The sequence below is a fragment of the Balaenoptera borealis genome, assembly GCF_965194805.1.
Source record: "Balaenoptera borealis genome assembly, chromosome: 1".
In the NCBI taxonomy this organism is placed as follows: domain Eukaryota; kingdom Metazoa; phylum Chordata; class Mammalia; order Artiodactyla; family Balaenopteridae; genus Balaenoptera; species Balaenoptera borealis.
In genome coordinates, this window is record NC_138860.1 from 177,623,260 (window position 1) to 177,645,808 (window position 22,549).

A 22,549-nucleotide genomic window follows, 5' to 3' on the forward strand; every position below is an offset into this window, starting at 1 on the left:
GGGATGAAATCACGAGGCTATTGGGACTGTGATTTGGGCTTCTGGGTGAAATATTGCAGCTAACCTCCCTTATTCGGCTTTCCAGAAGCCCGACGCATAACTTGGGCTTCTGTGAGAATAATACCATTTACAGAGTGTGTGTCAGGCACTAAGGACTTGAGATACATGATCTTATTCAACATCATACCAAGGCTGTAAGGGAACCCGTGTCACCTGTTTTCCAAATAAAGAAATGGGTGTAGAAATGTGATTTCTTTCTCATAAGGCCACACGGCCAGTGAGGGGCAGAGCCAGGATTCGAACCCGAGGCTCCTCCAGCCCCAGCACCAGGGCCCTGCGGCGTCCATGGAGCTGAGGAAGGGGACTCTGAAAGCCTCCTCCCCCCACAGCCAGGGAGGTCTTGGGGCAGCCCAGCTGGGAGCCTGGCAAACAGTGGGCCAGTACCCACGTCTGTGTAGTCACCACCAGGCTAATTTTACCCACTGTGCTGACCCGCTTGGGCAGACGGACACGGGACTGTTTGTTTTCCTGGGGAGTCCATGTTTGAAGTCCCGGCTATTTTTAAAACGGGGGCCAAGGGCATAATAGCCGCCGCCCGCAGTGACCACCACACCACCAGTGTCCTCCTGTCACCGTGGGCGTCAGCCCAGGCCACTGCCCCTGGCTGACACCTTGGGAGAGCAGACCCAGTGACAGCTGGCCTCAGATCCATTGTCCTGGGACTGGCATTTCATGGGCACCCTTCTCAACCTTCCATTCCAGCTCCCTCCTCAGAACCCAGGTTCCACAGGGTGGAGGGGGAGCCAGGAGTCCAGGCCGGTGGTACAGGTGGTACAGGTGAGGGGGGGTACGGGCTGGCCCCAGGACCAGCCTGGATCCTGGGGAACCAGAAAGAGCTCTGAAGTCCGACTTGGGTTTGAATCTTGATTCTACTGCATCTTGACCAAGGGCTTGTCACTTAAGCTCTCTGCACCTCAGTTTCCTCAACTATAAAACGAAGTAACGCCCACGCACAGGACTGTCCCAGCCACTGGACTGTCCCAGGAGGAAATGCAGTGATGCAGTCCTGGCACCTGGGGCTGGCCTCCCGTGGAAGGTATTCTCAACGGCCAGAAGCAGTAGAGATCCAAGTAGTTCCACGGAGGCAAGTTCCTCACTGCCAGCTCCAGCCAGGAGCTCTGGGGGTAGGGCAGGCTGTTAAAAAAGGAGAAGGGGACCCCGGGTCACTGGCCCCCCGCCCCCGCAAACTGTTCCCACAGAACCTGACCCCTTGGCATTTTCAGAATGGAAAATGAAGCCCCCAATCTTCTTGCCTGGGGCCTCATCATTTCCAGCCCCAGCAGGCACTTCACACACTCATTAAACTCCCAAATAACAGACTTGCTGTTTGGCTTTGGGGTTTGGGTTTGTGCCTTTCATTTTTCTTTTTTCTTTTTTTTTTTTTTTTTTAGCAAAAGATATTTATTTTCAGGGCGGACACCAGGATTTTTGTTTCATGTACAGCCTGGGGGCTGGGGGGCTTTGGGGTGGTGGTGATGCAGGCGCAGAGGGGAGAGAGAAGGATGAGGAGGCTGAGAGAGGAGAGGGAGGAGGGGCAGTCCCCACAGCTGCCCCACCTCCCCACTCACGCCCTAGCTCATCCCCCAGCGGCCTCCGCGGATTATCACCCCTCCCCCCCGCCCGCCCCCACCAGAGAAGCCTTCCTTTAAGCTCCTGTCCCCTTCTCAGGCTGTTGCTGCCAAATCTCTCTCAAGAGCAGCCCGTAATTACACCCTGTGCTTGTACAACAAATGTTCTCACATCCATGACCTCATCTCAGCCTCCAGCGGCCCTGGGAGGGGGCAGGTGGGGCTCTCTGTCCCTGTTGCACAGGTGGGGACACTGAGGCTTGGGGAGGGGAAGCGACTTGCCCCAGGACATGAGTCAGGTACAGGCAAAGTCAGAACGGCGGCTTTGCCTGAGACGGTCACTTGCTAGGAGCGATCAACAGGAGTACGTGTCCCGAGAGGGGCAACTCAATCCACTGCTCAGAAAAATGAGGGGTTGGAAGAGGGGCCAGGTGGCACTTAGAAATTGGGGGGATGGCATGCGGGGGCAGAGGGTGGGTCTGGGAGCCAGGAAGTTTGTCTGGTGGAGGTAGAAACAGAGGTAAGGGGTAGGAGGGACCTGGGGGCTCTCTGAGCCTCACTGAACCCCCATTCTAGGCTTGGGGGCTGAAGTCCCCTCACCTCCTCACCAGCCCCTGGCAGTAGGTAACAAGAGTCTGAAAAGGGAACAAGCCAGAGGTTCTCATTTAAGAACAGAGAGTAGGGACCCATCTGAACATCAGGTGGACAATGCTGGGGTGCACATGTGCTAAGCCTGCTCCGTATGTCAAAGCTGGTGTTTCAGGGCAGGGACATGTGGCTGCTCGTGCATAAATGCTACCACTTTCTGAGCACTCACTAGGCATTGGGCCCAGGGCTAAACTCTACAGGGATTATTTTATTTAGATCTTGCAATGGGCTTTTAAGGTAGGTACATTTCACAAAAGGGTTGTAGAAGGGAAGGCTCAGAGAGGTTAAGTAACTGACCCAAGGTCACACAGCTAGCAAGCAGCAGGGCAAGGATTGGAACCCAAGTTTTAAAGTAAGAGCTCGGGTTAACCACGGCCCATACCACCTTTTCTCTGGGCATGCTGCCTGAGGGTACGGGACACGTGCCTGTCTGTGCATGTGGGAATGTACAGGGCAGGTACTCCCCTGAGATGGCACTGTGTCACCCCCACGCTCCAGTGCAGCGCCAGTTTCCAATTTACAGAATAATCCCTGGGCGCCTGGTTCTTGAGGTGTGGTGGCGGCCACATCAGGATTCATCCCTCGGCCCCACCGCGGAGGAATCCTACAGTGCCTCCCTGCCCCAGCTGCAAATCCCCTCATGGGCTGGGAGCCCTCCCAGGTGCGTGGGGAGCCAGGCCAAACTGCTTTTCCCGGGCCAGTCTAGGCCTGAGGCCTCGGACCCACAAGCCCCTACTCTGGCTGCACTCCCGCACTCGCCTCGATGTCCCTGACGTTGTGCATGAGCTGGTAGGCGATGTCCTTGCAGCCCTGGCTCAGGGCCTCCGGGGGCATCTCGTTGTCCGAGTACCAGTCCCGGTCAGCAGAGTGGGCGTAGGCGGCGCTGGGGGTGGCGTGGTTCACTCGCGTGGTGGTCACGATGCCCGCGGATTTCCCTGGGGTGTGGGAGAGGAGGGGCTGGCTTCGTCTGGAAATGGGCGTGTCCAAGCTGTCTTCCCCCTCCCTCTCCTAGCTAAAGACAGGTCAGTTCTGCTGCCTGCCTGGGCCCCAGTCTCCCCAGCCGTACTAAAGGTGGGGTCGGTGGCTTCCGAATATCCAGGCAGCTCAGATACTCTGCCTCTGTGACCCTCGCCCCTCCTGAGGGCCCTTGAGCTGTGAGCACCTGGGCTGGAGCCCTCCCCCCCACCACGGACCCCGCAGAGCCCCACCCTGCAGGAACACAAGGGCCCCTCCGCAGGGCTCTCAGGTGGAGTGCGGTTCTGTCACCTATGTCAGCCGGCCTCACAGCCTGACTCCAAAGTCCCTGGGGGCACGTGCCAGGGCCTCCCAATTCCAAGGAGGAAGGGAGAAGGGGTAGACATTTACTGGACTCCCACGGGAACAGTGCTGGGCTCGTCCCTGACCTTCCTCACACTAAACCTGGGAGGGGGCTCTGTGTTCATGCCCATTTCATAGTCAAAGGAATAGACTCACGGAAATGAGCTGGGAGCAAACGCACACCTGAGTGACCCCCTAAACCACTAGCTTTCGCTGTCATGGAAAGGAATCCATGACTATTTCACAGAGGCCCAGAACCTCAGAGCTGGAAGGGCCCTGGAGAGCATCTTCTTCTACCCTCTCCCCACTGTACGGTTGGGAAGAGGCTCAGACAGGCCACAGAGCCAGGCCCACTCCCCACCACTCGCCCCACTCACCTGCGTCCTTGGCCCAGCGCAGGATGGAGGTGACCTCGTTGCCCTGAGTGGTGTTGCACTCGGTGCGCTGGGTCGCTGCGCTCACTCCCACGGTGCCCTCATTGGCCTTCACCCCGCACAAATAGGCGGTGGCGGTGCCCGCGCTGTCAGGGACCTGAGCGTTGGTGTTGTATGTCTGCAGGAGGGAAAGGAGGGTCAGGAGGTGGCCCAGCCTTGGCCCACTCTGCTGCCCTCCGACCCCCACTCACACCATGGGGCCTGGGCACGAGGGAGACAGAGGCCTCCCGCGGCCTTGGCTGAGCCCTGCTACCCACCAAGGTCCCCCCGGAGCCACAGGATCACCTAGCTGCCTGCTTCCTGCCCACGCCCTGTGCCCTGGCAGCCAGGGTAGCAGGAAGGGGCGGGAACACAATGTTCCAATATGTGGAGATTCGTTTGGCAGAGAAATGGGGGCTGGGTCAGTTCTCTCTGGGTCTGAGGCTGCAAAAGCCAGAAAGGGGGAGGGGGAGGCAGGTGAGCCGTGGAGAAGGGAGACGGAGGGGGTTCTTGAGGGAGTGAGGGAGGCTGGGGAAGGGGAGGGAAAGTTAGGGGGAGGCAGGATCTAGGATGGGGAAATGGGGACCCGCCCCCCCACTATTCAGACCTCTGGTCTGAAACTATTTGCCTGTCTCCCTGCCCCACCAGCCTGAGAGCTCCTTGAAGGCCAGAAAACATTACAGTCCCTGCTATTCCCCCAGAAGGGAGCCCAGGGTCTGGCCCAGAGTGTCTAAAGGACCTTTATTATGTGACACCACCGCCACCAGCAACTACAACACCAGAAACAAAGTTACCACTTTCCATCTGAGCCGCCTTGGGAGAGAACGAACGTAACTGAACCCCATGCAAAGAGTACACACTGCGTGATCCCGTTTACGTCAAATACAAAAGCAGGAACAGCTAATCTATGGTGTTAGAAGTCAAGGAGCAAGGACTGGAGGGGGGCGAGGGGGGACCCCTGGCTGCCGTCATGTTCAGTTTCTCAACCTGGATGTTGGTCATACAGACATGTGCAAAGTTTGTGAAAATTCACTCTGTACACCGGTGCACTTCTCTCTATGTATGTTATGCGTCAATAGATTTTGAAATCAATGAGCTGAAATCCCCAGAGTCTTGGGAAGCAGCCGCTACTGTCCTCACTTCACAGAGGGGCCACAGAGCCCGTGGGAGGGCTGACCGCATTGCCAGCAGGTTTGAGGGTTCCAGCGAATGCCATTCCCCTGCCCTTTCCTCCTAGAGGTGGGAGGCTTGGGGCTGGAGCTCACCTTGGAGAGGGCCACGTAGGGAAACTTGTCCATCTCCAGCCTGGTCTCCTCTCCCGGGCTGTGATGGAGCTGACCCTTGAGGATGCGGGCCGCCGTCACCGTGGAGACGCCCATCCCTGTGGCGGGGGCGGGGGGCGGGGGGGCTCAGTCTCTCGGGCTCCCAGCCTCTCCAATCAGCCCTCTTGGGCACCCAGAGCTCCCTAGAGTTAGGTGCCAAGGCAGGCCGAGCAGTGGGCACCAGAGCATGACTGGGTGGCCCCTTTCCTCCTTCCGTCCCGAGACCCTCGGGGTTCACAGCCTGGCTCTCCCATCCTCTTCAACATGCCCCCAGGGCCCCAGCCTCTGCAACACAGCCAGCTTCACCTCTGCCTGGCTCCCTGGGCCCCCATCCAGCCCCTCCCTTGGGCCCCCAGGCCTCACCGTCTCCTAGGAACATGATGACATTCTTAGCCACGTTGGTGTTGAGAGTCTGAAGCCTCAGGGCATTTTTCAGGGTCTGCTGAGCTTGGTCTCTCCAGTACTTGGGGTCTTTCTCTCTCTCTGTACCGACAGAGAGGCAGAGTTATTTGGCAGGGGGTGGGGCAGCTTCCCATCCCCAGCCACTACAGACGCCAACTTCTCATTGCAGAAGGCTGCCTGGACTCGGCAGAGGAAGCAGTAGTTGCCCATCTCAGACAGCCGGCGTGAGATCTGCAAAACCTATGCCAGTCCCACCCTCCAAACGAGCCTGTGGACCGTGGGTCTTCTACCCACATCTGAGACTGGAAAAACCAAGGCTCAGAGACACCAAGCGACTTGCCCAAGAAGGCCACACTGCTCTGGCAGACACTGGCAGAGCTGGGCTTCACTCCAAAGCCCACGCTCTTTCCTTCCACCCAGCAGAGAGACATTGTGCTAAGGCAGCAAATGAATTGTGCTAGCACAATTAGGAGGGTGATGTTTAACTTATTCAAGAGAACAAACTATTTCCAACTGCAAGAGCCCCCAGATGTATCCAGCCATCAATTATAAACTCTGCTTGGCTTATTCATTAAAGTAGGCTCCGCAGGAACCTGACTTAGCAACAGCTATTTAGCTGTGCTGGAAAGCAAGACTTGCCTGTTGTTTAACGTATCAAACTTAAAGTAGCCGAGAACAGCCTCACTCCTGTAAGGATAAATTAGCAAAGAAGACGTTCTGTGTCCCTAATCTTGAGAAAAATTGGGAACCAGGAATGCCCTCTCCTCTCTCTCTCTCTCATGTCCATGAGTCTAGTCGTCAATTCTCCAGTGGAAAGAACACTCTAGTGCCCGACAGTCCTCAGTTAGAACTGCATCTGTGCCAAGCAGCAGCTCTGTGGATAAGTGAGTTCCCTGGACCTTAGTCTCCTCCCTGTCAGATGCAGGTGTTTGTACCTCCCTCTCGAGGTCTTCACGAGGACGGGATTTAGATAAGGCAAGCGACACACCTGACCCACAGGAGAGGATCGATGCCCCCCCACCCCAGTAAGTCCTGGAATCCCCTTTTCTTCCAAGCAGAGGCCCAGGATCCCTGTCCACAGGGGTCGGGGTCCCTGCCACCATCTGCTGGTTTGTCTTCTGTACTCGGGCCCCATCAAACCTGCCCATGGAAGTACAGAAGCCTAGAGAGGGGAGCTCCTTGGGGATTCTCTCTTTCAGTGGCCTCCATTGCATGGATGGAAGGCTGAGGCCAGCAGAGGTGGGAGGGTCCTGTCCAAGGCCATGTTACACATTCATGGGCTGAAGACACAGGCCCATGCTGTGCGGGTGAAGAGCGCAGCTCTCCTTTCTTACACACTCACGGTACCCAGGCTCGTGCCAAGCGCCCCGTACACGGCAACAGTACCTTCCCCTCCCCACAGCCTTACAGGGTGGCTACCATTACTTCCTCCACGTTGCGGAATGAGGAAACAGGATTCTGAGACTGAGCCGCGGGGGAACAGAAAACCCACACATCTCCATGGCTGTCTGGGCCTGGGGCAGGCAGCGCAGGCAAGGAGACAGAAGGAAGCAGTTCTCCACCTCAAGCCTGGGACCCATCCACGCCCCACCCCTCCCCCTAGAGGTCCCATCCCCACCCTGATGCCTTAGTCCCCCACCTTCACGCTGGCAGCCCCCAGCGCCACATCTCTCTTCTGAAGCTCCCCAATTTCAGACCTCATGGGCGATGGTCCCTAGCTGGAGCCCGGAGAGCCTTGGCCCTTCCATCCAGCTGTGCGCCTTTAGGCAAGTTCCTGCCACTCAAGTTTCTGCCCCAGAAAAATGGGAGGACATAGCTACTTGCAGGCAGTTCTAGGATCAAGTGAGGTAAAGCCTGGGCAAGTGCCCTGAGCCAGTGTTGTTTTTTTTTTTAAACTTGGGTTTGTTTTATTTCCAAATATAAGCTTTTCTTATAAATTTATCTTTTAATTGAAGTATAGTTGACTTACAGTGTTGTGTTAATTTCTGCTGTACAGCAAAGTGACTCAGTTATACACATAGATACGTTCTTTTTCATATTCTTTTCCATTATGGTTTATCCCAGGATATTGAATATAGTTCCCTGTGCTCTACAGTAGGACCCTGTTGTTTCTCCATTTTACATGTAACAGTTTGCATCTGCTAACCCCAAACTCCCTGGGCTAGTGGTTTTGATCAGGGATCCCACTAGCTCTGGGCGGGTTTCAATCTCCCCCCCGCCTTCCTCCCACATACCACGGTGCCAGGGCTTTGGTCAAGGAGCTTCTTTGGCCATTTGGGTGCCATCTGGGTGGTGATGAACTTCTACCCACCTTGCCCTCCCCGCAGCACCTGGCACAGCACCCCCGGGGCTGGGCTGCCATCAGCCTCCCCGTTCCCGTTGCTACTTCTCCAGGTGAGCCCTGTTACCCGTTTGCCAGTTCCCTGCTGTGCCTGCTCCCTGAGAGACTGGGACTCTGGCAGAGCCCTTGTCTTTTTCACCAGCGCCATCCCAGGGTCCGAGAAGGGTTCAGTGGGTGTCAAACTGACTTTATTGTCAGAGGACTGGTTTAAACAACGGTGGCTTTGGACAACTGAGTATCAGGAGGCCATTGTTTTTGGAGACCATTAAATGACACTCAGAAATGCTCGTGCTGTAATGAATGCTACGTGAAGAGTGCTTGTCAGTACGTACTGTATGACTCCATTTATACGAAGCTCAAAACAGGCAAAACTCGACTAAGGTGACAGGAGTTAGCCTAGTCACTTCCTCTGGCTTGGGGCAGGGCGGGGCGGGGGCAGTGGTTGGGAGGGGCACAGGAAAGCCCTTGGTGTCCCATGATCAATATTCTTTCTTGATCCGGGTGATGGTTACATGGGTACAAAAATATGTCAAAACTCATCAAGCTATACATTTAAGATTTGTGCACTTTGCTGTAAGTTACACCTAATTTTCTTAAAAAAGGAAAAGACCGTGATGTAACACCACTACAGACCCATCAGAATGACTAAAATGAAACATACAAAAAACTGAAGCGCTGAATATTTGAAGATGTTTCATTTTGTCGCCTTTTCGTCTTCTCATATTTCATCCATCTGCTCACCTTTCGCTCAGGTGGGTTGTGAGTGCTGAGAAAGCAGGGACTCGGTCCCAGGGTGACCTTGGGCCCCCAAGGACACAAGCCGAAAGGCATCATGGGATCGCAGAGGGAGCAGTGGCCTGGGAATCTAGCAGCTCAGGTTCAGTCCCCAGGGCTGCTACTGACTTGCTGTGTGACCTGGGAGGGCCAGTCCCTTCTCTGAATCCCAATTCCTCATCTGTTGAAATATATTCTTCCTACGAGCACCCACTCCCTGCCTGCACTGTGACTGTCCCTTATAATTCCCACAACAGCCCGAAGGAGGAGAGATTATCATCTCCACTGGACAGATGGAGAAATTAAGGTTCGGGGAGGGCAAGTGGGACTTCCAGCCACATGATGGACTGAGCCAAGGAGGGCTCCCCTCCTACAACAGACACTGAAATGCTGGAAAAAAAAAAAAAATCAAGAACAGTATATAACTTGAAAAAGGAAGAAAAGGGGGAAGGGAAATCCCCAGGAGGCGGAAATTGAGAGGGTATTCAAAACCAGAAAGGTAAACAGGAGCTGAGGCTGAAGGACCCTTGCGGTGTCAGACCAAATACAAGCCTAGGCTGAAACTATTTTCAGGTACATGTTTTGCCTGGTAGCTGTGGAAGGGATGGGGACGGAAAGCCAGTCATAAAAATGTGAACTCAACTCCAAATCTGAGCCGGAATTTATAGTGTAAGAACCAAAAACTGAGAAATTAACATAAGTACTCTCGGGCTTCCCTGGTGGCGCAGTGGTTGAGAATCTGCCTGCTAATGCAGGGGACACGGGTTCGAGCCCTGGTCTGGGAAGATCCCACATGCCGTGGAGCAACTAGGCCCGTGAGCCACAACTACTGAGCCTGCGCGTCTGGAGCCTGTGCTCCGCAACAAGAGAGGCCGCGATAGTGAGAGGCCCGCGCACCGCGATGAAGAGTGGCCCCCGCTTGCCTCAACTAGAGAAAGCCCTCGCACAGAAACGAAGACCCAACACAGCCAAAAATAAAAATAAATAAATAAATAAGTACTCTCAGAGAATTAGTTGAAGAATCAAACGTAATACTGCACTGTAGAAACACTTTTGTACGAATTTACAACAGGAAACAAAAACAAAACAACAACAACAACAAAACTGTTGAAGGTGCGTTTACAAGCAAGAATTACAAAATATAAGGAAATGTACTATCATGAGGGAGAGTTAAGCAGACGAAACCAACAGGAGACTTAACATACCACGACTTGGAAGAGTTTATAGAATAAGTTCTATTTCAGATTCTTTGAGGTAAGAGAGAATAGAAACCCCAATTAAAGAATAATATAAAGAGAAAAAGAGTGACCTTTCCAACACTAGCACATGTAGAGGCTGGGATTTCCTGCTCTGAACATTTGCTTCCAGCTCTTAAATACTTTGGATGGTTCTATGACCCTGAACACAGACACTGCCCTCATCCTATCCTTCCTGCACCATGTCTCCCCCTCCCTCCACCCTTGCCCCCCATCCTACCTGGCACTAAGGAGTTGGTAAGGCAGCTGCCAATGGCCAGCACTAAGAATGGTGAAATCATGGTGCACTCCAAGACCTGCTTTTTCTCTGGAGCCCAGAGGTATGATGGATATGGGTGGGAAGGGTGGGCTGCCAGTGGTCAGTAGTTAATTGATGTTCCAATCCTAGGAAAAAAAAAAAAAAAAAAAAGACATGAAGGTCACAGCTCCAGAGTTCATTTGTTCATTCACTTATTCATTTGTTGATTCATTCATTATTCACCTATTACAAGAGACTAGGCATTTAGATGCAAAACCTAGGTGGTCCCTCCCTCAAGAAGCTTAATCACATAAACAGTTGTATAGGCATAAATGAGTTCCATGCTGCAAAGTGGTTCCTTCTCCTTTCCCAAGTGAATTCCCACTTTCAATCCACCTGAAGCCCAGAACCCACCAGTGTTCACTTTCTGTGTAGTGCTTCTCAAACTGCAGCATGCATCAGAATCTTCTAGAGGGCTTGCTGAAACAGATTCCAGTACCCTCCACCCCTCGCCCAGAGACTCCAACTGCATTTCTAACAAGCTCCCAGGTGCTGCAGCTACTGCTGCTGCTGGTTTGTGGACCCCACTTTGAGAAGCACTGCTCTAGAACATCAGCCTTTAGCCTTGAATTACCCATGTCCCAAGCACATCAGAGACAAAACAAAGGGTCCACCTTTTCTTACAGGGACACCTACATTTGCTCTTACAGAACAACTATATTTGCTACGTTCTCTTCTAGAGCTTGTCATTTATGGCGAGAGATATAAAAACCACAGGAGGGACATACAGGAAAAGATTGTCTTATAAGAGTGGCCATTTCTGGGCAGTGACATTTTAGATGACTCATTATGTTTTCATTGTCTTTTTTGCATTTTCCAAATTTTCCTTCTGTGTTGAGATGTTACCTTTATAATTTTTTTTTTTAAATGTTATTAAAAAAAAAAACTGGAAGGAAATACACCAAAATGTTAACTGGTTTTCTCTGGGCAGTAGGACTGTGAATGATTATTTCTTCTTTAATTTTTTTTTTTTGAATTTTCCAAATTGCCTAAAATGAGCATGTATTAATGGCCTAAGAAAGTTTTTAAACTGTGGTCATCCTGTTAGGATCACATGGGATAATCCCATTGGCAGCTGCGAAATGTAAATACTAACCATGTTGTGTACAAATGTTACTGGAAGATGAGGAATTTTAAATGGCAAGAGTTTCACTGGGAAATAATGTTATTATTTCCACCAAAATCAAGATAAAAATGATCATTTCATTTGTTGTGGGAAATGGCAGTGATACACAACATTCTACCATTAGACAGAGTGGGCTGTTAGGTAAGAAACCACTCTAACTGGAAAAAGGGATGTTGATTCAACCTTAAAAATGTGCATGGAGGGAATTCCCTGGTGGTCCAGTGGTTAAGACTCTGCACTTCTACTGCAGGTGGGCACGGGTTCGATCCCTGGTCGGGGAACTAAGATCCCGCATGTCACGAGGTGCGGCCAAAAAAAATTTTTTTTAAGTGCACTCGGGTGCTTTTCTACTGCCTTCCTTGTCCACCTGGCTCCTTAAAAACCTGGCTCGGGGCAGGGACAGGTGGCAGGAAGGAAAGCACAGGAACTGAAAGGAAGTACCTTTCATCTAACATCTAACAGCACTTAACTCTGAGTGGTAGGATTTCAGATGACTTCTAATTCTTTAAGCCTACTTTAGTTTTTCCAAACATTACTAGAGTAAATTCTAACATCAGAAAAAAAGTTATTAAATTGATATACAACATCAATACAATCATTGCATGTACTTCTCTGTTTTGAAAGTAATTCCCTCCTGGTCCATCTCACCTACCACACTGGGAGCTTCTAAGAGCAGAGACTTTGCCTTGTTTGTTTCCACTCCAGTGCTTGGCACAGTAAGTATTTACATCATCAGTTGAAAGTCAGTGCTCTAAGAAGTGGAGGTAGGGAGGAATCACCCCAAAATCCTCCCTTTGTGTGTGAAGAAAAGTCCAAGTGTTGGCAAGGAATTGGGACTACCAGAGTATCTGTTCACTGCTGGTAGAGTGTAGATTGGTACAACCACTTTGGCAAACTGACAGTACTACCAAGGTGACACCATACACATGCCCTCTGACCCATTTAACGTCAACAGAAATGTACACGTATTCACCAAAAGACATATATAAGAATGTTCATATCAGCCCTGTTCATAATGGCTTCAAAACTCTGTCCATCTTCAGCAGGATGGATAAATACATTGTGTGGGTTCACAAGAAGGTAATCCACACACAACAATGAGAATGAATAATTGAGAACTCCATACACCAACATGGATGAATCCTGCAAAGGTGAGGTTGAGTGAAGGAAGCTGACCCGAGAGTATATATAGTGTGATTCTAATGATATAAAGCAGGGGTCCCCAACCCCGGGCCTCGGACTGGTACTGGTCCTCAGCCTGTTAGGAACCAGGCCGCACAGCAGGAGGTGAGCAGCGTGCGAGCGAGTGAAGCTTCATCTACTGCTCCCATCACGCGCATTACCACCTGAACCATTCCCCCCCTCCCCGTGAAAAAACTGTCTTCCACAAAACCGGTCCCTGGTGCCAAAAAGGTTGGGGACCGCTGATATAAAGTATAAAACCCAAGGTGGGGAGGGGCAATATAGGGGTAGGGGATCAAGAGGTACAAACTACTATGTATAAAATAAGCTACAAGGATATATTGTACAACATAGGGAATATTGCCAGTATTTTATAATTATAAATGGAAAATAACCTTTAAAAATTGTGAATCACTATACAGTACACCTGTAACTTACATAATATTGTACATCAACTATACGTCAATTTAAAAGAATTTTTTAAAAAGTATAAAAACCAACTAAGGGTATTACAAGACAGGATAAAGGCAGAGGGAGATTTGACACAGAAGTGAAGGCTGAGTGAGGACAGAAGATTCAGAGAAGAAAGATGCTAAGCGACTGGCTGTGAGGAAAAAGGCCACAAGCCAAAAAATACAGGAGCCTCCAGAAGCTAGAAAGGCAAGGAAGCGGATTCTCTCTGGAGCCTCCCCAGATGGGAACGGCCCCACCAATGTGTTGATTCTCAGCCCCAAAGACTCTCTTGGAGCTCCTGACTTCCAGAACTGAGGATAACTTCGTATTGTTTTAAGTCACTGTGTTTGCGGTCATTTGTTATGGCAGCGACAAGAAAGTGAATATTGAACATTTAAAAAAAAAAAAAAAGGCACTCTCTGCCTTATATGGGTGGGTTCAATCTGAAAATCCAACAAGCTGTCAATTGAGGATACAGACATTTTGCTGTATGTTATACTTCAATAAAATAAAAACACTACTCTCTGAGAGATTATATGAACAATCCCTAAAGGACACTGATAAAATGTTCACCATAATAACTTATGCGGTAGACAGAGGGAGATGTATGATCTCCTTTGTAGATAGGAAAAACAAGGCTCTGAAAGGAAAAGTGACTCGCCCAAGGTTACAAACAAGCAGGTAGCAGAGCTGAGCTCTAACCACTAAGCTGCCAATTACAGAATTAGCAACGAGGTTACCACGGGGATCCTCCAAGGGTGGCGATTCTGGTTCACCAACTACAGGATGAAGGTTCTGAAGTTTAACACATGGATAGATTCGTGGATATGGATACCCACAAGGATATCCACCACAATCAGGATAGAGAACAGTTCTGCCAGCCCAAAAAACTCTCTTGTGCTGTCGCTTTGTAGCCAGAAGCTGCCCATGCCTGTACCTGGCAGCCACAGGTCTGTTCTCCATCACTATAGCTTTTTTTGTTTTAATTAATTAATTTATTTTATTTATTTATTTTTGTCTGCGTTGGGTTTGTTGCTGTGCGTGGGCTTTCTCTAGTTGTGGTGAGTGGGGGCTATTCTTCGCTGTGGTGCACAGGCTTCTCATTACGGAGCACAGGCTCTAGGTGCATGGGCTTCAGTAGTTGTGGCATGCAGGCTCAGTTGTTGTGGCGCATGGGCTTAGTTGTTCCGCCGCATGTGGGATCTTCCCAGACCAGGGCTCGAACCCGTGTCCCCTGCATTGGCAGGCGGATTCTTAACCACTGTGCCACCAGGGAAGCCCCATCGGTATAGTTTTGATTGATATTGTATTAAATCTGTGGATCAATATGGGGAAGATCTGCATCTTGACAATGTTCAGTCTTCCAATCATGAAGACAATATGTCTCTCTGTGCATTTAAATCTTATAGTCTTCAACATACAGATCCTGTTAGATTTATACTGTTGTATTGCACTTTGGGGGGAGCCATTAAAATAGCATTGCTTTTTTTTTTTTCTTTTGGCCACGCCGTGCAGCATGTGGGATCTTAGTTCCCTGACCAGGGATCGAACCCCTGCTCCCTACAGTGGAAGTGCAGAGTCTCAACCACTGGACCCCCAGGGAAGTCCCTTTTCTGTTTTGTTTTTTTTTTTGGCCGTGCCGCATAGCTTGCAGGATCTTAGTTCCCTGACTAGGAACTGAACCTGGGTCCTTGCCATCTTCTGTGTAGTCAATCATGTCACTGACAAAGAGGGACAGTTTTAGTTCTTCCTATCCAATCTGTATGCCTTTATTTCTTTTTCTTGCCTTATTGTGCTGGCTAGGACTTCCAGCACCATGTTGAATAGGAGAGGCAAGAGTGGACATCCTCATATTGTTCCTAATCTTAGAGGAAAAGCATTCAGCCTTTCAGCATTCGGGGCGGTGTTTTGAGGTGTGAGGTGGAGTAAATTTGGTGGGGAAAATCAGCAGCGTGGTTTTGGACATGTTGAGTTTAAGATGAAGTGGAGATGTTAAGCGGACCGTTGCATATAGGCATCTGGCAACCGGGAAAGAGTTCTTGGCTAGAGGTATACACTTGGGAACCCTGGGCATAAAGGTGGCATTTAAAGCCTTAATCAAACTTACAAGATCATTTAAGAAGAGGGAATGGGGATGTAGAGAACTATATGATAAAAGCCCTCAGAAAACCAGGAATTGAAATAATTTCTTTAACTTGATAAAGACTTTATATATCAAAAAGAACCTACAGAACCATCATATTTATTGAAGAAACTTTTGGCATATTCCCTTTAACACTGGCTTATGATTAGAAGATTTGGGGGCAACCTCTAGGTCCATAACTAGGGGAAGGAAGTTGTAAAGAGTGGTGGGGCAATATCTATGTGGCAGTAGTATTAAAACTAGAAGTTAAAACAGTAGGATGGGTGGAGTTTAAAAACACAGGATTTCAGTAGTTTGTATGTCAGTGTAAACCACACTCATATATACAACACAGCGTTACTTGCAAGGACACTTATAAATTCAACAACATATTAAATAAAGCATACTAGCATGAAGACCTTTGGAGGGTGGTGGGATTGGTACTGGGGAGCAGGGATGAAGGGGAAAATGAACAAATAAAACAAAAACTGAGCTCATGATAGTACCCCACGCACTGAGGAATATGACTTATTCAACCCTCTGCACCGCAGGTCCAAAACAAACACATAAATAAGGTCCAAAGCAAACACATAAATAAGGAAAAATAAAAGTGAAGCGTGGCTCCAGGAGCTCTAATGGGCTCATCCAGCCCTGCACGGTTATTCTTATTTGTCTCTCTTCTCTGCTAGCCTGACACTCTGTGAGAGTAAAGACCATCTCTTCTCCATCTCTGACTCCCAACCCCGTGCACATAGAATCAGCTCTGTAAATGCTAACTTAATGAAAAGCTCCATGATTCAGGCTGGAATGCTCTGAATTTTGACCCCAGGGATGTGGCATTGAGAAGGGCCTGTTCTGGAGACAGACAGGTGCCTTCTCCCATTGCCTCTGCCTGGAAAGGAGAATCTAGGAAACCCTTCAGGAGCCAGAGTCTCCCCTGCTGGCTCCTCCTCGCGGCCCCCGCCCCTACTCAGAGGCTCCAAGTCCGCTCTCTGGCAGCCCTAGGTGATGGGCTCCGTGGGGCCCAGCCTGGGGCTGCGGGGGCCCCAGCTGCCCACCACCCTCTGCCAATGCTCTACCAGTTCATAATGGAGCCTCCGGGTGTGTGCCAGCCCCATCGCTCCCCACCTCCCAGCCGAACCATCTCTGCCAGGCTCCCAGCTACGTGCCCTGATTATTCATGACAAGTGTGCAGATGCCCTGACTGGGCTCTGGCCTTGGAGGAGAAGCAGCCACTTGGCAGGTCAGGGGAGGGAGCGGAGGCTGGGCCTTGGCCCTGGGGACTGACTCAGCATCCTGGGACAGAGGGCACTGGAGCCCTTTGGAGCTGGGCAGAAAGCCAGCCCTGGGCTGGGTCTCAAAAGGTCCAGGACAAATGACAGAACAATAGGACTGATAAGAATCACTACCACTTCTTGGGCATCTCACTTAATCCTCACAAGTGTTATTAGCTCCTGTTTTACAGTTTAGGAAACTGAGCAAAGGATCTCAGCTAGTCCATGGCCAAGTGCAATTCGATCCCAAGCTGACTCAACCTCTCTGGGCCTCAGTTTCCCCACCACGGAGAGGGAGAGACACCGGTGCCCACCCTTCCACTATCCCTCAAGAGCAAATAGAAGCCAAATGAATTTAGGGCAGGAGATCTGGCAGAGGAAGGAGTCGGGCTGGGGTGAGTTCTACCTGAGCGGCCTGGCCAGGCGGCAGGTGAAGAAGCAGACCAGGCTCAAGGTCAGCACCAGGAGGAGGAGGCTGAGGACCGCTGTGAGGACCACGTCCATGGTGGGGGACAGGAGGGCCATCTTGAGTGAAGAGGGCCCCACGGAGTAGCCACCACAACCTGTAACACCTAGTCACACTAGCCTTGGATGTCTGCTCCAAAGCTCTGGGTCAGTGGCTGTGACCTGGCTTTGTTCCCTGGGGTTAATCTTCGGGGCTTAGCCCAGGATGGGTGACATGGGAGGGAGGACAATCCATGGGGCTCCCCTCCCCCAGCCCAGTCCTTCCCCACCTGAGGCTTGTTCATTCCTCTTTGTCCATTCATTCTTTATTCCCAAACACTTACTGAGTACGTGCTATGTACCTGGCTCTGTTCTAGGTACTAAAGACTCAGTGGGGGGCTTCCCTGGTGGCGCAGTGGTTGAGAGTCTGCCTGCCAATGCAGGGGACACGGGTTCGAGCCCTGGTCTGGGAAGATCCCACGTGCCGCGGAGCAACAAAGCCCGTGAGCCACAATTACTGAGCCTGCGCGTCTGGAGCCTGTGCTCTGCAACAAGAGAGGCCGCGACAGTGAGAGGCCCACGCACCGTGATGAAGAGTGGCCCCCGCTTGCCACAACTAGAGAAAGCCCTCGCACAGAAACGAAGACCCAACACAGCCATAAATAAATAAATTAATTAATTAAAAAAAAAAAATTAAAAAAAAAAAAAAGACTCAGTGGGGAGGAGGACAGATACGGTCTCTGATTTCTTGGAGATTCCTGACCAGCCAGGGTAGGAAAAAGCACTACTATGTGCCAGTCATTGTGCTGGGCACCTTGTGGGATAAAAGCACAGAAGGAAAGGAACCCCTATCTGGGGTCACAATAGTTTTTTCCCCAGCAGCAGTGGCCGTTCCACCCCATTTACATGCCCAGGAACCTGAGTCTGCACTGAATCAGCCAGAGGGGTGAACTCATGTCCAGAATAAGAGCAACTGCTCTTACTGAGCACCAACTGTGTGCCAGGCCACATATGAGCTAGATACTAGCATCCCCACTTCCAGATGAAGGAAACAGACGCTCAGAGGTGCAAAGATGGAGTTGGAATTTGAACCCAGATCTGCTGGCCTCCACAGCTGTAACCCCAGCTCCTGCACTGCCTCAGATCTAGGATAGCACCAGCCCTGCAGGGCAGCAAGGAGGCTTCAGTCAAGTCTCAGCCAGGTGTTGGCCGTCACCAGAGAGTCAGCACATACAGGCTGGAGGTAGCTGAGCTGTCACCTGCCTGGAGGGGTCTTTTCTGCTTCCAAAGTGTCCTCAACCCCTTTTTCATTTTCTCTTGGGTTCCGACAACATCTCATCAATTCAGGATGGTGACTATGGTTCTCATCTTACAGATTCAGAAGCTGAGGCTCAGAGAGGTGAAGCCACTGGACACACACAGAGCCCGGAAGCAACCCCAGCTATGTGCCTATGAGACCAGGCCTTTTCCCATTATATTTCCTGCCTCTTGGGACACCTCAGATCCCAAGGTACAAAGCACCCAAGGTTGGGGGGAGATGCTTTTACCCTCTCGGTGCCAAGGGAGGGGCCCTGTTCCTGGCCCCAGAAAGGCCACTGAGCTCACCATGACAACAGGAAACCCATCGCATCACTCCATTAAACCTTTTTCTTTCTCACTTTGTATCAGATCTTCCTACTGCATCAGATTTTCACCACACCTTAGTGACACAGGCAGGGTGGAGTGATTAGCCCCACTGATAGATGGGGAAACTGAGGCTTATCAGGGAAGTCACTCGGTCAGCTGTCAAATAGCCAGCAAGTCTGGTCCAAGTCCCAGCTCCATCACTTCCCAGCTGTGTGATGCTGGGTCAGTCCATGCACCTGTGAGCCCATTGCCTTATCCTCCTAACATCCATCTCCCATTCAGGAGAGCCCAGAGGCGGGCCAGGCACTGAATATACCTGATATTACTTTAATCCTTATTAACAAGTGAGCACTAGATACAGTTGTCCGCTTTTCCAGGTGAGGGAATAAAGGCCCAGGGGACCATGGTGAAGATGACCCAGGGTCACACAGATGGGAGGTGCTGAGCCTGGCCCTGCACAGGACTCCACACAGGACCTACCCAGGTCACCCCTACTCCAGACTCTTTCCACCACAGCTCACCCAGGGACCCTCCCCGCCCCATCCAGCTCCCAGGCCTGGGACACCCTCTAAGGCTCCCCTACTCACCAGCCTAATAAATCAATACGAGATCCAAGAAGTTTCACCTTGTGCTCACCAGCAGTACCTGGTGGGGCCAGAGGGACAGTTATTTGTCCTTAGGGAACCCCCAGTCTAGAGGACACAGTCCAAAAATGTCTGAGCTGGGAAGGGTCCTTTGACCAGATTTTCCCAAATGTCCCAGACTACAAAAATCACTTGGGGTGATTGTGGGAAAAGTCCTATTCCCAAGTGGTACCCAGGGAGGTATATAGCCTAGGAAGTGTATGAGGTGGGTGATGGAAGTATTCTTTACAATGATCTGGGAGGTGTTGATAGTTTAAAGTGTATATATGTATGGGATTTCCCTGGCGGTCCAGTGGTTAAGAATCCACCTTCCAATGCAGGGGACGCGCCTTCCAATGCAGGGGACGCGGGTTCAGTCTCTGATTGAGGAACTAAGATCCCACATGCCGCAGGGCAACTAAGCCCACGTGCCACAACTATTGAGCTCTCGCGCCTCAAGGAGAGCCTATGCACCACAACTAGAGAGAAGCCTGTGTGCCACAACGAAGAGCCCATGTGCTGCAACTAAGACCCAACACAGCCTAAAGAAAGAAAGAAAAGAAAGAAAAATTTAAAAAAAAGAAAACTTAAAAAAAAAAAGTGTATATATGTAAAAATTCATCCAGGGGCTAATAACCCCTACCCTGCCCATATTGTTAGGTGTGATAAAGTGCTGAGGAGATTTAAGGGAGTGTTGAGAAGGAGAAGGTGTCATGATGTGGCTGTATTCAAACTTTAAAAGAGATTAAAGAGACATAACAACCCCTCCCCCCTAATTAATTCCCAGCCCCACCTCCCCCCCAGAACTTCTCAGTCAGAATCTCCCAGGGCAGGGCCTGGAAAGTCATCCTATGAGCAGATTAGTTTGGGAAACATTGCCTTAGACATTATCCCATTGCCCAGAGAGGAAGACTAAGGCCTAAAGAAGAAGAAAGACTTACCCCAGGCCTCCCAGCTCCTACTCCCCGTAGACACACACAGGGAACAATCAGAACTAGCTCGGAGCCAGTGCCCTCTGGGCTGTCAGCTGCGCCTTCTTGGCTCTTTCAAGGAGCTGTGGCTGAAGAGAAGGGCTTAATGTTCCTTGTGCTTCCGGGGGGACGTGGGGAATGGGAGGGGCGTTGAAGGGGGTCTTGCAACATCAAACTGGGCTGCAGCAGCTGCTGGGGGAGGGAGTGCCACTAAAGATCAGCCCAGGAACATCTCACCTGCAGGGTCAGAGAGAAGGAACATAGAACCACTCTCTCAGCCAAGCCCAGCGTCTCTGGCAAGCCTTGTTGGCCGGGACTCTATTCATTCACTGATGGAAGTTATTTATGGCTGCCATAAAGCAGCCTCTGGGTGAAGGCTCTGGAAGGAATGTGTGCTGGTCAGGGTAGGCTGCAGGTCAGACCCAAGGAGGGACTTCCCCAGAGGGCAGTAGGCCAGGTGCTGGTATAGAGCAAGGCTCAGACCTCTAGCCGCTGCAGACAGCACCTCATCTCGACAAAAAAACAGACGCGGGCCTGCCTGGGGAGGCTTGGCGTCAGCCCTGCCTGCTGCCAAGCCACTGCATCTTTAGGGCTGTGATGAAAAGCCAGCTGTCCCCCTGAGCACCTCCAGCCTCAGCACCTCTGCACACTGCGTTCCCTGGTCTGGAATGTTCCCTGCTGTCCACCCGATAAAGTCCTCCCATCACCCAGCCCCAGCCCAGGCGGTAGCTACAGTTCCCCCCCAAGCTCCCCAAACCCAGCCGCTCGAGACCTTGGTCACGTTTATCAGAGTCAGAGAACCATGGGTGGTCGCCTCCTCACCATGGGGTGAGCTCCTAGAAAGCAGGGATCTTGCTCCGTGGATGTTGGCAGCCCCACGGCTGGCAGAGCCGGGTGCACAGCCGGCTGGCTGGGCAGGAATGTGGGTAGGTGGGTGGAAGGGTGGCGGGTCAATGGTGAGTGACCAAAGAGGCAGCTCGGCAGCAGGAAGCAAGCTCTGGGAGCCAGGGCTCCAGGTTCAGATCCTGCCTCTGCCCCTCTTGAGCTGGGTAGCTCAGGGCCAGTGACCCCACCCCTGGGGCCTCAGGTTTCTCATCTGCAAAGTGGGAGACGAATAAAATCCATAGGGTCCTTGTAAGGATTATATGAGTTAATGCACAGAAAGGCTTAAAACAGGGCCTGGGACACAGTAAGTGGGCAATGAATGTCACCCAGCAGCCATGATCACCGGGCAGGGGAGGGTGGAGTGAGGGGTAAGTGGGCAGGTGAGGGGCTGGAGCTGAGAAGGGGCAGACCCTTCTCTGCCCACTCGGCCAGCAGCCATTTACCCTTGTGCTCATCACAGACCTGCCCACCTGGAAGGCCGCGAGGTCTTTCTAGCTCTAAGGCTCTAGAAACCAAAAAGCTCACCTGGCTGCTGTGCACCTCCACTTGGGGGAGGGGTTAAATAGGGGGTGGAGGTTCCAGTTCCTATAGTCAAGGGGCGCTATGTTTCCTGAGAGAACCAGATTTGTCTGTCTGCCTGTCTCCCTCTCACAGACAAACATCCCACCAGGAGGCCTGATGCCTTCTCTTCCTCTTGAAGGAGAAAGAGAAAGAGACCACCTAGGGTCAGCCGGGAAGATTCCATGGAGTGGGTGGGAGGAGAGCCAGGTTGGAAGGATGGTAGGGTTGAGATGAACAGAGAGAGAAACAGCGCTCCCTACAGGAGAAACTGAATGTGCAAAGGCAAGGAGGTAGGAACGAAGTATTTAGAGGTGGGGAGAAAGGCAGGAGCCGGCAGTTGGTGACAGAGGACAGAGAGGCAGCCAGGACCGACCACAAAGGGCTTTGCTCCCTGAGCTCAGCCTGGTCAAGAGCAGGCGCTTGGCATCCTCGCCTGACTTACACGTCTCTTGCCAGCCCATTTCACAAGTGAGGACTTTGCAGCTCAGATGGTCTGCCCCTCGCCCAAGGCCACACAGCAGAGCTGGAATCGGAAGCCTCAGGGGTCTGGGTTCCAGAGCTAAAGATTTTTCTGTGGCTTCCTGGGGCGCCTGGCCGGTCTGGATGCCACAGACTGGCTCTGTGGGCAGAAGACTGAAGCCAGTCAAGGTTCATCTGGTGGGAGGAGAGCTGGCAGCAGGGAGGCGGGGGAGGGAGTTGGCAGGGCCCAGAGGCACCGTGCCTGGGGTGGCTGGAGCGCCTGGGCAGAGGGGTGTCAGGGATGGCTGCTCCACGGGCACACAGGCTCCCACCATCCCACGCAGAGGACATGTTCTGTCCCAGGCCACCTTGCTCTGAGCCAAGCCTGGGAGCTGAGTGGTGGGGTGGGGGGAAGGAGCATGTG

At 51.5% G+C, this 22,549-nt stretch overlaps 1 protein-coding gene and 1 long non-coding RNA gene across 3 annotated transcripts in view; one reads left to right on the plus strand and one right to left on the minus strand.

The window, feature by feature from the left end:
* ALPL (alkaline phosphatase, biomineralization associated) overlaps nt 1–22,549 on the minus strand; it is a 60,064-nt gene that overhangs the window by 9,079 nt on the left and 28,436 nt on the right. The window contains exons 1-6 of one of the 2 annotated variants that reach the window (XM_082398557.1): nt 20,191–20,336; nt 10,322–10,485; nt 5,692–5,811; nt 5,272–5,387; nt 3,971–4,145; nt 3,036–3,211 (exon numbers count right to left, since the gene is read on the minus strand). In XM_082398557.1, coding sequence (XP_082254683.1) covers nt 3,036–3,211; nt 3,971–4,145; nt 5,272–5,387; nt 5,692–5,811; nt 10,322–10,382 — 648 coding nt within the window. In that variant the 5' untranslated portion in view covers nt 10,383–10,485; nt 20,191–20,336. Of the gene's footprint in view, nt 1–3,035; nt 3,212–3,970; nt 4,146–5,271; nt 5,388–5,691; nt 5,812–10,321; nt 10,486–20,190; nt 20,337–22,549 lie in introns of those variants that run through there. The other variant, XM_082398556.1, reaches the window with a different exon arrangement.
* Nucleotides 17,319–19,225, plus strand: LOC309631718. The gene is made up of 2 exons (XR_014246440.1): nt 17,319–17,407; nt 17,732–19,225. It is a non-coding gene; the product is annotated as an uncharacterized lncRNA (long non-coding RNA).